Source organism: Dermacentor variabilis, chromosome 11 (assembly GCF_050947875.1).
Source record: "Dermacentor variabilis isolate Ectoservices chromosome 11, ASM5094787v1, whole genome shotgun sequence".
Lineage (NCBI taxonomy): Eukaryota > Metazoa > Arthropoda > Arachnida > Ixodida > Ixodidae > Dermacentor > Dermacentor variabilis.
This window is the reverse complement of record NC_134578.1, coordinates 37,089,782-37,103,435: the sequence shown is the minus strand read 5'-3', so window position 1 is coordinate 37,103,435 and position 13,654 is coordinate 37,089,782. Positions and strand designations below refer to the sequence as shown.

At 48.1% G+C, this 13,654-nt stretch overlaps 1 protein-coding gene across 4 annotated transcripts in view; it reads left to right on the top strand.

The window, feature by feature from the left end:
• Positions 1–13,654, top strand: part of LOC142564639 (TNF receptor-associated factor 6-like) — a 49,174-nt gene that overhangs the window by 21,379 nt on the left and 14,141 nt on the right. For all 4 annotated transcript variants that reach the window (XM_075675710.1, XM_075675711.1, XM_075675708.1 and 1 more), the window contains 2 exons: positions 888–965; positions 13,447–13,548. In XM_075675710.1, the coding sequence (XP_075531825.1) occupies positions 888–965; positions 13,447–13,548 (180 nt within the window). The remainder of the gene's footprint in view (positions 1–887; positions 966–13,446; positions 13,549–13,654) is intronic.

Sequence of the window (13,654 nt, the reverse complement as noted above, 5' to 3'; positions counted from 1 at the left end):
GTCTTCGTCTGATTTTGTGCTGTTAATCCCGAGATGTTTCTCAACGGCAATGATAATTCGGCACGTCGCAGTTTCTCGCTTCATATTTTATTTTTACTCTCCTGTTTAGTGCTTAAAACATGTTTTGAGCCCGTGAGTGTACTGACTGATTTCTGTAGCTATCCTGAAAAATTGTTCTCTCTCTCTCTCTCTCTCTCTCTCTCTCTCTCTCTCTCTCTCTCTCTCTCTCTCTCTCTCTCTCTCTGTGTGTGTGTGTGTGTGTGTGTGTGTGTGTGTGTGTGTGTGTGTGTGTGTGTGCGTGTGTGTGCGCGTGCGTGCGCGTGCGTGCGTGTGCGTGCGTGTGCGCGTGCGTGTGTGTGCGCGTGTGCGCGTGTGTGCGCGTGTGCGCGTGTGTGTGTGTGTGCGCGTGTGTGTGCGTGTGCGCGTGTGTGCGCGTGTGTGTGCGTGTGTGTGCGTGTGGGTGCGTGTGTGTGCGTGTGTGTGTGTGTGTGTGTGTGTCCGCAAAAGACCGCATTCCCATGGGGCGCAATGAAAATAAGCAGTCAGCGGCCGAACCCCGTGTTAACGATCAAGAACCGAATAATATGGTCAAGGCGCAAACCCTTCCCTCTGTTAATTCTTCTCGCGTCGAGCATTCGTTGCTTTTGAAAGTCGAGCCAGATCGATTAGAGGACCGGGAAAGAAGATAATAATAATAATAATAATCTTTATTTCGTGAATATAGTGCACATTCAGAAAAGACATAGCTATCGCCATAAGAAGGCGATAATTATGACAGTTGTTTCTCTGAACTCAAAGCGAGCATGTTTATATTTTTCTATTTACCAGAAAGTAGAATCGGCGAGGTTGCTCTTCAATAACGTGTACCCCTTCCCTATCCTTTTCAGCTTGAGCGGCAACACATGGCTGTGTGTCAGCTCGTGCCTGTCGGCTGTTCGTTTAAACAATTGGGCTGTGACTACAGGGTAAGAAAAAGTTCCCATGCTGCTAAAGATTTGCGAATGAACTTGAGTGTGACTGCCGATATGATAGAATTAGGTTTGGGGGAATAATCGAATACACTATCTATTCGTATTCGAAATGAACCATTTCGTATTTTCGTATATTAAAAACTAGCCAAGTATTTCTCAATAACCTTCTGGTAAAGTATTATTTCTGTTTTCCCTGTGCTAAATGAAATATCCCATATTATCGAAACTAAAACGACGATAAATGTTTTAGCAGGAATGCTGAAACAAAATAGATAACGGAAATGTTGCATTCTGTTCCGCGGCGGGAGCCTACGTGACAACCTGTGACGTTTGCTTGTTGTCTTTTCTCTAAAGTTTTGGGCGTTCTAGTCATGTGGCATTTTTATTTAAAGTTGTGCTAATACCGAATGATGGATTTGCAATGGAATGCTACGACAAAAGAACAAGAAGTCTCATGTACGCGCGGCACTCTTATTTCGTTGCGTAACAAGAATTTGTTAGTTACGAGTGACTTGGAAATTCAGTTTGAGCTTGAAATTGAGTATGGTGTGTCCTAGTCTTACTAATCACGCCACATTACTGTCATGATTGCACTGATCATACAGCTCAGTTCATTTGAAAATCTGAACATTTTGTGTTGAATGAATGAAGGCAAGTAGTTTGCTTGTTTTTTTTGGGGGGGGGCCCTTAGAACCTGACGGAATAGTGAACTTGTGTTGTAATTTCTTTTTTTCAGTTTCAAAGTGAGCCACACTGTGCTTAACGGCAATCTTCTATGGCTTCGAATGTATTCCTTGCAGGTTTTCGTCAAGAAAACACGAGGATTTCAACATTTTTGTTCGTAGGCCCGTTGTGTAGATTACTGTCGAGCTCGTTAAACCCAGTTTGCGAGGCAGACAAAAATGTGGCTCTGGCATCACGTCCTTTGATCTCGCCGCTCTGCGCAATCGTACAAGCACAGCGCAGGGCGACCGTGGTCGACGCCGACAGTAAAGGGCACACACCTTTTAGAGCTCAGCTCAGAGGCGCCCGTTCTTGTGTTGACCGTCGGTTTGCCTCGGCGTTGTCCCTCGGCGTAACCGTGTGAACTAGCAGAGCGAATGGTGAAAAAGCGAACGCGGAGTGCAGCGGGGGATGGACTACGGCGACAGCGAAAGAGAGCGCGAGGAGGAAAGCGGAGGAAGAGGTGCAGAGGTAGCATGATGAGGAAAGCTGAGGAAGCGGCTTTGAATTACCACCAGATGGCGCTCACGTCCGCGCATCCGTGGCAGCAGCTGCATGGAGACGGTGGGAGGGGGAAAGAAAAAGAACCAGAAAGCCTTCGCGCATAGCGTTCGCCGCAAGCGTTTCCCGGTAAAGATTACGGTTGCATAAGCGGCAGTAGCCGGGAAGCGGCAGCTATGTGGCCGGTCTATATATAGCGCCGCTCGTCGGGGCTCTGCCAGTCGGTGCGGTGATCGGTGTGATGCCTGAATATATCGCGAAATGAAAACGCATATGGAGCTGCGCTCAAATTTCGTATTAGGGAGTATCGTAATCGTCGCTGATTTCTTTCACTGTGAGGTTCGGTCTCGTTTAATAACGGTCGAAGATTCTGAAATCGGGAACGCCACGGCAAGTTCGTGCTATAGACCCCACTCACTCCGCGTTTACCCGCAATCCCTGCAAATACGTGTCTATAAGCACGGTCTGCGCATTATAGTCGCATGACATTTTCATGCTCGACGTGTAAATGCAAAGCTAGTCTTGTGACGCGTTGCTCCAAGATGCGAGAAGAGGCTGATGTGAGCCTATGAAAGGCGTCCGGGGCGTGTAGCCGCTGTACTCTTATGTCGCAAAGATTACGGCCATGAACAACGTTACCAGTGCCATCCCGTACACAGTATTTCGTTGAAGAAGAGGTTTGTTGGCTTTTCGAGCGCTGTGCAGGCCCTGCAAACAGATATGCGCCCATTCGGAATCAAACCGTAAATTTAGTCACTGACACCCTACGAAGCAACGCTGAGTAGGCCTAACTACTTTAACAATGGGCCCGTGAAAAATATTTGCGACTAGCTTATGTGATAACCGGTTGCAAGTCGGCGCGGAAGGATTTCCGCTAATATGTGCCTGCAGTTGGTCTATCGGCCGTCGATCTCCAGATAACGCGTGCGCGTTCTACGGCAGTTGAAGCAGTTGAATCGCTGTACGGGTGCACAGGCGGCCAGCCAGTAATTACACCACGCTAGCGCACGTATACTATCGCACGTTAATGTAAGTTCGCGAGTACCCCCGCGTGTATAAGCAAAATTACACCCTTTTGCCACACAACAATAATCATATGTCTTGTCCTCATTTCCTTCTTTTAACACGGTAAGCCCGGAACAACGACACTCTAAAAACTTATATATATAAGTTATGGTGTATATATACCACACAACAATAATCATCTCCCTTGCTTACGTTTCTTTCTTAAAACTCCTGTCGGCAATGCTATGTCATGCTGATAACGCGCATGCTGTTCGTTACTGGGAAGTACCGGACTCGCAGCGTTAAAGAAAGGAAATGTGGACATGACAGATGGCGTCTTTTGTTGTGTGGCAAAATACGACTCCAAGGGTGTAAGCTTTTCTTAGAGTGCAAGTCACGAACGGCATGCCCGTTATCATCATGACAGGGCATTCTCGACAGGAAAGTAACGAGCGCAGCGTTTTCAAGGAAGGAAGCGCGAGCAAGTCAGATGACAATTATTGTGTGGCAAATATACACCTCAAAGGGTGTACATTTCTTTATGACTGCACTCTTAGGCAAAGTTACACGCTTTGGGGTGTATCCCTGCCACTCACAAATAATCATCGGCCTTGCTTGCGTTTCCTTTCTTGAAAACGCCGTGCCCGCTACTTTCCTGTCGGGAGTGCTATGTTATGCTGATAACGCGCAAGCCGTTCGTTACTGGGAAGTACCGGGCTCGCGGCGTTAAAGAAAGGGAATACGGACAAGACAGATGACGATTATTGTTGTGCGGCAAAAGGGTGTAATTTTGACTAAAGGGACACTAAAGGTTACGAGAAAGTCAAGTTAAAATGATAAAGCAATGCTCTAGAACGTCTAAGGCGTCAATATAATCGCGAACAGAGCTCTAGTAACCGAGAAATTGAGGTAAATGCATGACACGATTTGAGACCCCCCAGCGACATTTCGGCACTAGCTCGATCACGAAGGCACTCCTGATCATAATTTGTCACTAGTACACAACTACTCGTATTTAAAAGATAATTTCATTAGGTTATAAGACGGAAGAAAATGCTGCTTCTCTACTTCTGTTCTATTCTCAGAAAAAATAACATTTTGACGTTACCCTTCAGTAGTATGGGTGATCGAAAGGTTTCGTTTTCACTCGACTCTGCGCGCTCGACTTTGCGCCGCGCGCGCTTTGGAGTTTCAGTTGTTTCATTATCGCATCGTGCTGCGGTGGTCCTGATGGCTCGCGAAACTTGCATTTGGAACGAGCAGCGAGAATGCCACGTCCATGTGATGTCGTGGGATGCGTAAACGGTCCGCGGAACTTGGCCAAGGGCAGTTGCAGCGGCGAATCCAACGTTACTTATCACTGTGTGCCAACGAGCGAACCTCTCCGTTCGAAGTGGTTAAGTGCCGTACCTCTGCCACAGCGCGCTGGCAAAGAGCCGAAAAATCACGTAGTGTGCTCGCCGCAATTTCGTCCAGAGGATTACGATTTCAACGCCGACTTACTGAACTCGCGTGGAGTGCCTCTCAAAGCAGGCCGCCGTCGTAGTAGTACGCAACAACGCCGGCAGCGCGAGCCCTCAGCAGCAGGTCACGTTCATCAGTGCTTAAATCGCTGAACTCGAGCCCAGCATCGCGAGCCAATGTGTCGTTGTCAGGTCGTCCATTGCAACGATCGTTGAAGTTGGCGTTATAAAATAAAGAACCAGCTTATTGTCGCGCGCTTTCCTTGCCGCTAGCCACCATCGTTCCGCTCTCGCGCTGCTGTCGGCTCTGTCTTGGCTCTGTTTCTGGCCGCGCGTTTGCGTTTTGTGCAGAAAAGCCGTAGCGCCGTCTACGGGAGCCGTTTTACTCACCGACGGCGCAACGTCACTATGAGACCATGACGTCAACACTCCTCATTCGGAAGGCGGGTGATTTGAACTTCGCTAGATGTTCGCGGACGCTTCAGAACGCATTTTCTCTTAAAATAAGTCTCTTCTTCGCAAGAAACAAGCGTTTCGAGGTTTCTGGGATGGTATTTCCACAGTCCACGTTGACTTAATATTAACCTTTAGTGTCCGTTTAAGAGTGTGTACAGTGTTTAAAACGTTTACACCTTTTGGGGTGTATATTTTCCACACAACAATAATTGTCATCTGTCTGGCCCGAATTTTCTTTCTTGGAAACACTGTGCTCGTTACTTTCTTGTCGAGAATCACCTGTCTTGCTGAAAGCACGCATGCCATTCGTGACTTGGAAGTACTGGGCTCACAGAATTAAAGAAAGGAAACGCGGGCAAGACAGATCACGATTATTGTTTTGTGGCAAGTATACACCCCAAAGCCTGCAACTGTCCTATAGTGCAGGCAAAACAGCTCCGCAGATATTGTCACATTTCTTTCCAACCTCGCATGATTACCTAATGCCATGCAGATAACCTTTCGCACATCTCCTGGCACTCGCTTTTGTAACACTAGTGCAACGTGCATCCTTCTCGGCAAATAGACCGATGTCTAAAAAATGTGCTCCCGAGTGTGAAGCAGTATCGTTTCTCGAGCGATCTGCCCTAGAATGCGTCCATGGACACGCACGCCGCACTGCTTTGAGCAGCCTACACTCTAAAACAAAATTACATCCTTTGTGTTGCATCTTGCCACACAACAATAAACGTCATCTGTCTTGACCGCATTTCCTTTCTTTAACGCTGCGAGCCCTGCACTTCCCAGTAACGAACGGCATGCGCCTTATCAGCATGACAAAGCATTCCCTGGTATCAGTCGTCACTTACAGCGCATACATAGACGAGGGACAAAAAGGACGACGAAGACAAGCTCTGACTTCCAACTGATTTTTATTTCGAGAAACAAACATATATATACTGAGACACCAAGACAAAAGCGCCACCTACAAAGCGTCAACCCGACATGAGTATGCATTCAAAATTTATGACCTAAGATGAACGACAGCGCATGTGCGACCTTCGAAAAACCAGTTCTTTGTCTGTTAATGCAATTGATGGCTTACTAACTGAGTCACCATCGGCAATCGCTGCTGCTTCAATGATAAGTCTGGTACATTCATTAGAATGCCTAGCTAAGAGAGTGGTTTCATCAAAAATCGGGACGCAGCCGCATTATGCGCAATGAACACCTAGAAAGCCTTCCCGCCCTTTGCGCACTTTATAGCTGTGTTCTTGTAACCTAACGTAAAGACTGTCTGTCCTATATAAGACCTACCGCATTTCAGGGGTATCTTATAAACAACGCCTTTCGAACAAACTGTATACTTTTTCTGTGATTAATACTGCAAATACTACGTTAGCAACAGGATTGGTTCTGACACAAAGCTTTGGCAAGTTTTTTTTTTGAGTACAGAAAACAACGTCGATACCTGCTCGTTGTCCTATTTTTTTTTAAGTTTGTGGGGAGAGAGAGAGTAGAATTCAGGAAGGCAGGGATGTTAACCAGTCAATAGTCTGGTAGGCTACCCTACACTGGGGGAAGGCAGAAGGGGAAGAGAAAGTAGGGAGAGAGGGTGTAGATACGTGTACGGACAGCACTTCAGTTAAAGTCGCTCGAGCAAACCAGAAGTTCTGAGAAAACACAAAAGTGCCTTCACTGCCTTCTCAGCCGATGATCGGTCGGGACAGTGCTCTAATATGGTCTGTTCACTCAGAGGACGATCATCTAGTTTCCTCAATGTGTTGGACAAAGACTGTCGTTGTGCTTGAAATTGCGGACAATGGCACAATAAGTGGTCAATGTTCTCCTCGCATCCGCAAACATCACATGCAGGAGTATCAGCCATTCCAATTAGTGCTGAGTAGGCATTCGTGAAGGCAACTCTAAGCCGTAACCGACACAGAAGAGACGCTTCACGTCGGTGTAGACGCGCTGGAGGTTTGAGTTGAAGTGACTGGTTTAGTCTGTGCAGTCTTGTGCGCCTTGTATGGGCGGTGTTCCACTCTGCCAAGGAGATCGTGCGTGCTAGAATGCCAAGTTGCCTCGCGGCGTCGGTCCTTGAGAGAGGAATGGGGACGCAGCGGTCTTCTTGGTTTGACATCCGAGCTGCCTTATCGGCGTCATCATTTCCAATGATACCGCAATGACCTGGTATCCACTGAAAAGAGATATCATGGCCTTTTTCTATTAAGTGATGGACAAGTTCCGCGATTTCGCGCGTCAGCTGATCGTTAGTGCCATGTCGGAGAAACGACTGCACACATTGCAAGGCCGGCCTTGAATCACAAAAGACGGCCCATTATCTAGGACTTTCAGCATTTATCACTTGAAGCGCGTCGCGGAGAGCCGCGAGCTCTGCAGCTGTAGACTTAGTGACATGGGAAGTCTTGAACCGCTTGGTTATTCTCATTGCTGGTATAACTAGAGCGCCGCCGGAACTGGTTGATGTAGTTGATCCATCAGTGCAGACCTGTGTGCAGTCGCTGTATTTCTCGTACAAGAGAAGTAAAGTTTGTTGCTTGAACGCTGATGATGGCAAGTCCGACTTTTTCTGAAGTCCTGGGATTATAAGGTTCACTTGAGTACGGCGCATACACCATGGAGGAATGGAAGGCCTTGCCGCAGGTGTGTAACCTGACCTGAAAGAGGCACGGTGCGCGAAGACAGTCGCACTGAATGTCGTGTGGGGCCTATCTACTGGGAGACTTGCTAGGTGGTGGGTAGGAGTACAGACGAAGTGTCGTATGTGCACACGCATTGTTTCAATGATAATGTGTGTTTTAATAGTGAAATCTTGAGCGAGCGACTGCAATAACCTCAGTCGTTGACGCACTCCGCGGTAGACCGAGACATATCTTGAGGGCTTGGGCTTGGATGCTTTGAATTATATTCAAGTTAGTTCTGCAGGTGTTGGACATGACCGGTAGGCTATACCGTAGGAATCCAATAAAGAGGACCCTGTACAGTTGCAGCATAGTGTGTATTGGCACTCCCCAGGACTTTCCTGCAAGGAACTTAAACATATGGCAAATTCCTGTCAGGCGTTTTTTGACATAATTCACATGAGGGGTCCAGGAGAGATTTTTATCAAGCACCACCCCCAAAAATCTGTGACTCGTGCTGTACGAGATCATGTGTCTGTCGACGGATATCACGTATGGAGACATTGATTTCCTGGTAAATGCCACCGCTGCGCACTTTTCGTATGATATAAGAAGTCCTTGTTCTCTAAGGTAGGATGATGTTAAAGTGGCTGACTTTTGAAGCCGCGCGCGAAGCTGCAGTCGCGTCACAGCCGACGTCCAAATGCAAATGTCGTCGGCATAGATGGAGAGCCTAACGGTGCCTGGCAGGATGTCGGTGAGTCCAATTAGTGTTAGACTGAAGAGCGTTGGGCTGAGTACTCCGCCCTGAGGCACACCACAGTTACTGTAATGCTGCGAGGTCGGGCCATCCTCGGTAAGTACGAAAAAAGGATCTCTTATGGAGATAGGTATTCATCCAGAAATACACTTTGCCGCCAAGTCCGACTGCCTCTAACGCGTTAAAAATCGCTTTGTGCGTTACGTTATCGCACGCTCCTTTAACATCCAGAAACAGGGCAGCAGATAATCTTTTGCAGGACTTCTGGTGCTCGACCTACGTCACCAAGTCGATAACGTTGTCTATGGAAGAACGGCCACGCCTGAATCCGGCCACTGCATCTGGATATACCTGGTAATGTTCGAGGTACCATTCTAGCCGTGCTAGAACCATACTCTCCATTAGTTTTCCGATGCAACTGGCAAGCGCAATTGGTCGGTATGATGCAATGTCTACAGGCGACTTGCCAGGCTTAAGCAGTGGAATTAGGCGACTGGTCTTCCATTCCTGGGGAACCGTACCTGTCTGCCAGGAGCTGTTGAACAAGAGCAGGAGCACTTTTCGAGCCTCTTCGCCAAGATTACATAGGGCACGGTAGGTTATACCGTCGGGTCCTGGTGAAGATGAACGCTTGCACAAGGCCAGTGCAGCTTCGAGCTCGTCCAAGGAGAAAGAACTATCCATGCGGGGGTCGCGTGAAATCTGTGAGTGGTGGAGCGTCGCTGTTCCAGCGGAACTAGTTTCGCCAGCAATCCTCCTGCAGAAAGCTTCCGCTACGTCAATCACGCTGCATTGTTGGTGGAGGGCCAAAGACTTAAAAGGGTGGCGCTGCTGAGGGGTTCCACGGAGACCACGAACAGTTCTCCATATGTGAGACAAAGGTTTTCGTGGATCCAAAGATTCGCAGAATGATTTCCATCTTTGCGATGCGAGTTTGTCCATGCGACGCTGAACCTTCTTTTGAGTTATTCTGGCCAACCTCAAGTCATGTACAGACTTCGTGCACCTGTATCTTCGCTCTGCACGACGACGAATTGCACGAAGCTTCTCTAGCTCGATGTCGTATTCGGTGCGTGTATACGTTTTCAGGAGCGAATGTTTCGCAACCTCTAGGGCACCTTTTATGATGTCCTCTAGGCTAGAGGACAAGTCATCACGACAGCCGCCTTCGACAATTGACTTGAACATTGGCCAGTCGATACATTGTGTGACGCCGGCTAACCTGGAGTTTGTCAACCCTTCAACCCTAAGATAAGTGGGTAGGTGGTCACTTCCCCGCGTTTCAATATCCGGAAACCACCTGACCTTTCTAGTGAATGAGCGCGAAACAAAGGTCAGGTCCAGGCTGCTACAGTAGGCAGTTCCACGCAGAAAGGTGGGGCTTCCATCATTTAACAAGCACAGTTCTTGTTCGGAGGCAACTGGCACTAATTTTCTGCCTCTCGAGTTGATCTTAGAACTTCCCCAGAGATGGTGGTGGGCATTAAAATCTCCAGTAATCACCAAAGGGTGCGGAGTCGCCGTCGTGATTCGCCGTAATCTCTCGCAGTCCAACCGACTTGAGGGCGATATGTAGGCTCCAATTAATGTGAAAGTGAGCTTTCCTTTCTTCACTGTCAGACATACGTATTGGTTTTCTCGGTCAGGCGACACTGGGTGATGGACATACGTAAGATCACGTCGCATGAATACGACGATCTTGCTGCATTCTCCGTGGGTGGCGGACATGAAACACTCATACCCGGACAGTCTGATGTTATCTGATAGGGGCTCGCAGATGACGATGACTGGGAACTTATTCGTGAACACAAACTGTCTAAAGTCCGACATGCGTGACTTCAGTCCTCTGGCGTTCCACTGAAATATCGATGCGTTTCGGACTTCGTCACGAAGCGATGGCTTCTGGAGAGCCATGATTTTAACCAAGAGCTGCAAGTACTGGACTCAGTGTCCAGCACCTGTAGTGCGCTTTGCGCAGACGAAGACTTCATGTTGGCAAGTATAACGCGAATGGCATTCATGAGCGACCGCAGAATGTTGATGGCCTGGAGATCATCAGCCAGCGTCGCTTCAACAGGTGCAGAAGCCGTCGAAGTCGGTGCGTTTTGAGGTAACTTAGCAGGGAGTTGTGCGCTCGGTAGCTCAGGCCATTCTTCAGGACGGGCGAGCCTCCCCGCTTTGTTTGCTTTCCTTGTATCTGTCTTGGTGGCGCAGTGTGGTGATGCGACAGTCCTTCTGGCGGTAGCTGGCGTGTACCTATCTGCAGTTTCGGAATTTCGTGAACCTTTTCGGTGTCGATGCCGACGTCGCCGAGCAGCGGTAGCAGCCTCTAGATGCGTTGAATTGTCCCGCACCATTCGTTGTAGAATCGTGAATTCCTTCCGCATCCGCGGGCAATCCTTTGATGAGGCCTTGTGAGGACCACTGCAGTTAGGGCACTTTAGAACATGTGCGTTGCAGGCGTCTTCTGAATGAGACGCAGAGCACCGCGGGCACACGACGTTGTTCACACAGACACCCTTCACGTGGCCAATCTTGCAACACTTGAAACACTGGAGAGGCTTCGGTACGAATGGTCGTACTGGATGGCGGACATGTCCTACTTTGACGCGGGAAAGAAGGCTGTCTCCTTCAAACAAAATCTTCACACAGCGTGTGTTTCCCAATCTGGAAATCCTTGTTATGAAATTGCCTTCTGTCGTTGGCTTTATCAGCGTTGGCAAGTCATTAGAAATGGCAACGTCGGCGTCATAAATGGCGCCCACAGTACCATCGCCGCCTGTGGGAATCATTTATCGCACCTTTACATTGTCGATATCAGTTATATTACGTAGGTGTTGTAGGGTGCCTGGATGTAAAACATCAACTGCCAGGACATTCTTCCGCGAGTTTATTCGCACGTCTTTAATCTGATTTGGTGCGATTCTCTCAAGTAAGGAAGAGAGAACCTGCCTGTTGAGGAGCCGCAAATTGGTCGGCGGGTCCACGGGCATAAAGAGCACAGTGTGCGGCCAGCGCAGCGGTGCACTCTTCACGGTAGAAGCACTTGGCGACGAAGATGCCTGCAGTAGTCTTCTTTTCGCTGATCTACTCATCACAACCTGGAAGTCATCGTCCGACGAGTCGTAGCTGTCCGAACATATCTCAGTGGCCTCGCTGTCTGTATCGCTTGACGCACTTCCACGTTTCCTGGACGCTAGCCGACCTGACGGCTGCACATCAGGAAAGTCCTCGGAGATTTCTTCATCCATTGCCGCAAGGAGGGAGCGGCAGCTCCCAGAAATACAGGGAAACAAAGCGAAAAAGCGGAGACAAACGTAGAAGCGTTCTATCAAAGAATCACTTTTTTTAAGTTTGTGGGAGATTCCATGAATATACGGGATAACAGCTGTTCTGTTTCTTCGATCATGTACCTGAGGCTCAAAGCTGTGAGGATCGGTGCTAAACTTATTACGCAAGTTCTCCGAGACTGAGACAAGAAGGTTGCTTGGGTACCTGGCCGCCCTCAGCCGAGCTATCTGCGAACTGAAACTAGGTTCTATCAAATCATGACAGGTCCTTAGTGCGCTATGCAAGCAAGCCTGAACGATACCTATCTTAACGAGTTTTGAATGGGCAGATGCATAGGATAACTGAGGCTTATTAGCTCGCGGCTCGTACATCCGTAGGTGGCTCGTAGGTGGCGCTTTTGTCTTGGTGTCTCAGCATAGATACGTTTGTTTCTCAAAATAAAAATCAGTTGGAAGTCAGCGCTTGTCTTCGTCGTCCTTTTTGTCCCTCGTCTATGTATGCGCTGTAAGTGACGATTGATACGACCATAACGCAAGCAAGGCAGAAGACGATTATCGTTGTGTGGCAGATATACACCCCAAAGGGTGCAGCTTGTCAAAAAGTGTACTTTGATCCAACCGTTCTGTGGAATGTCAGAAGCTCCTAAATTGCCTTGCTGCGTCAGGCGACCACAGACCATGCCTGGCATCGCAAAAATTGCGCGTGCAATCCGAATCTCGGATGTCGGACCGCAACGAACGAGAGCTTGTCGACAGGCAAATGATGCGAGAAAAAAAGCGCTACAGCGCAGCATTTGTTTCATTTGCCAAACACCAGATTGGCAGTAAAAATGAGTTTTCTGGGGAGACCGTCCTAGTGTACGCATTATTACTTGTAGTTGCTTATCTCTTGAAATACAACAATCTTTGGTTTCAAGTGTACAGTCTAGGCTTCATGAGTAATGATTGCAAAGAATGCTGCCCACTACATGAGAATTCCCCAGTGGGGAGTTTCTGGCCTAATTTTTATTCATGACAATCGTAGTGCTTATTACGCAGATCAAAGAGAACTGAGCACACGGAAAGGCAACATAAGCCAGATGAGGCTCCTTAGAGCATAAATAGATTCGTCAGAGCAAGATTAAACGATAATTTTGACCACTTTGGCGAATACGCTATTCATGAAACTCTAGTGCTCCTGAGGAAAAGATACTGCGCGAACAGACAAAGGTGAGTGGATAGCGGCAAATTAGAGGTTTTATATCACCCCTAATGGTAACGAATGCATGTGTGAGCTATATGTCAATTACTTTGCTTGTTAGCTAGTAGAGGTTCTTGCAAAGCATGTTTTGGTGAGGCCATCATTTCGTGTATATTTCGCCGTTTTACACGTAGTTTTTTTTTCATAGTGAATGTGCCACCTCGTTCGACATGTTGGGTAATGTGCTTGTATTGCTGACTCTGAATGAAATAAAGCTGGTTGAAATGTCGGCTGACCCATCTTTTTTTCCCGAGTACGATGAACCAACTAGGCCAACAATGAGCTTTTTTTGATCTCATTCTCCTAACTCCCTCCTTCACGCACGAGGTCAATTCGTGCGAGCCGCATGCGAAAGCAGCCATACTCCCCATGTGTAGCACTTGTCTGATAAGTTGCATCGTCTCTCGGAACAGGCAAGCAGGCGAGAGATGGAGAGCCACGAAGCGGACGGTCGCCGCAACGGCCACAACGATCTCCTCGCTAGGAAAATCTGCAGCCTGGAAAAAGAGAACGAGGTAAGGTGTATCGAACTCTGCTTTTACAGCTTGCCGCAGTCGCCCGTTCCCCAGCAGCAGCGATACTATCCGCAACGGCCACGAAGTGTTCATTCGTTGTAAGAAA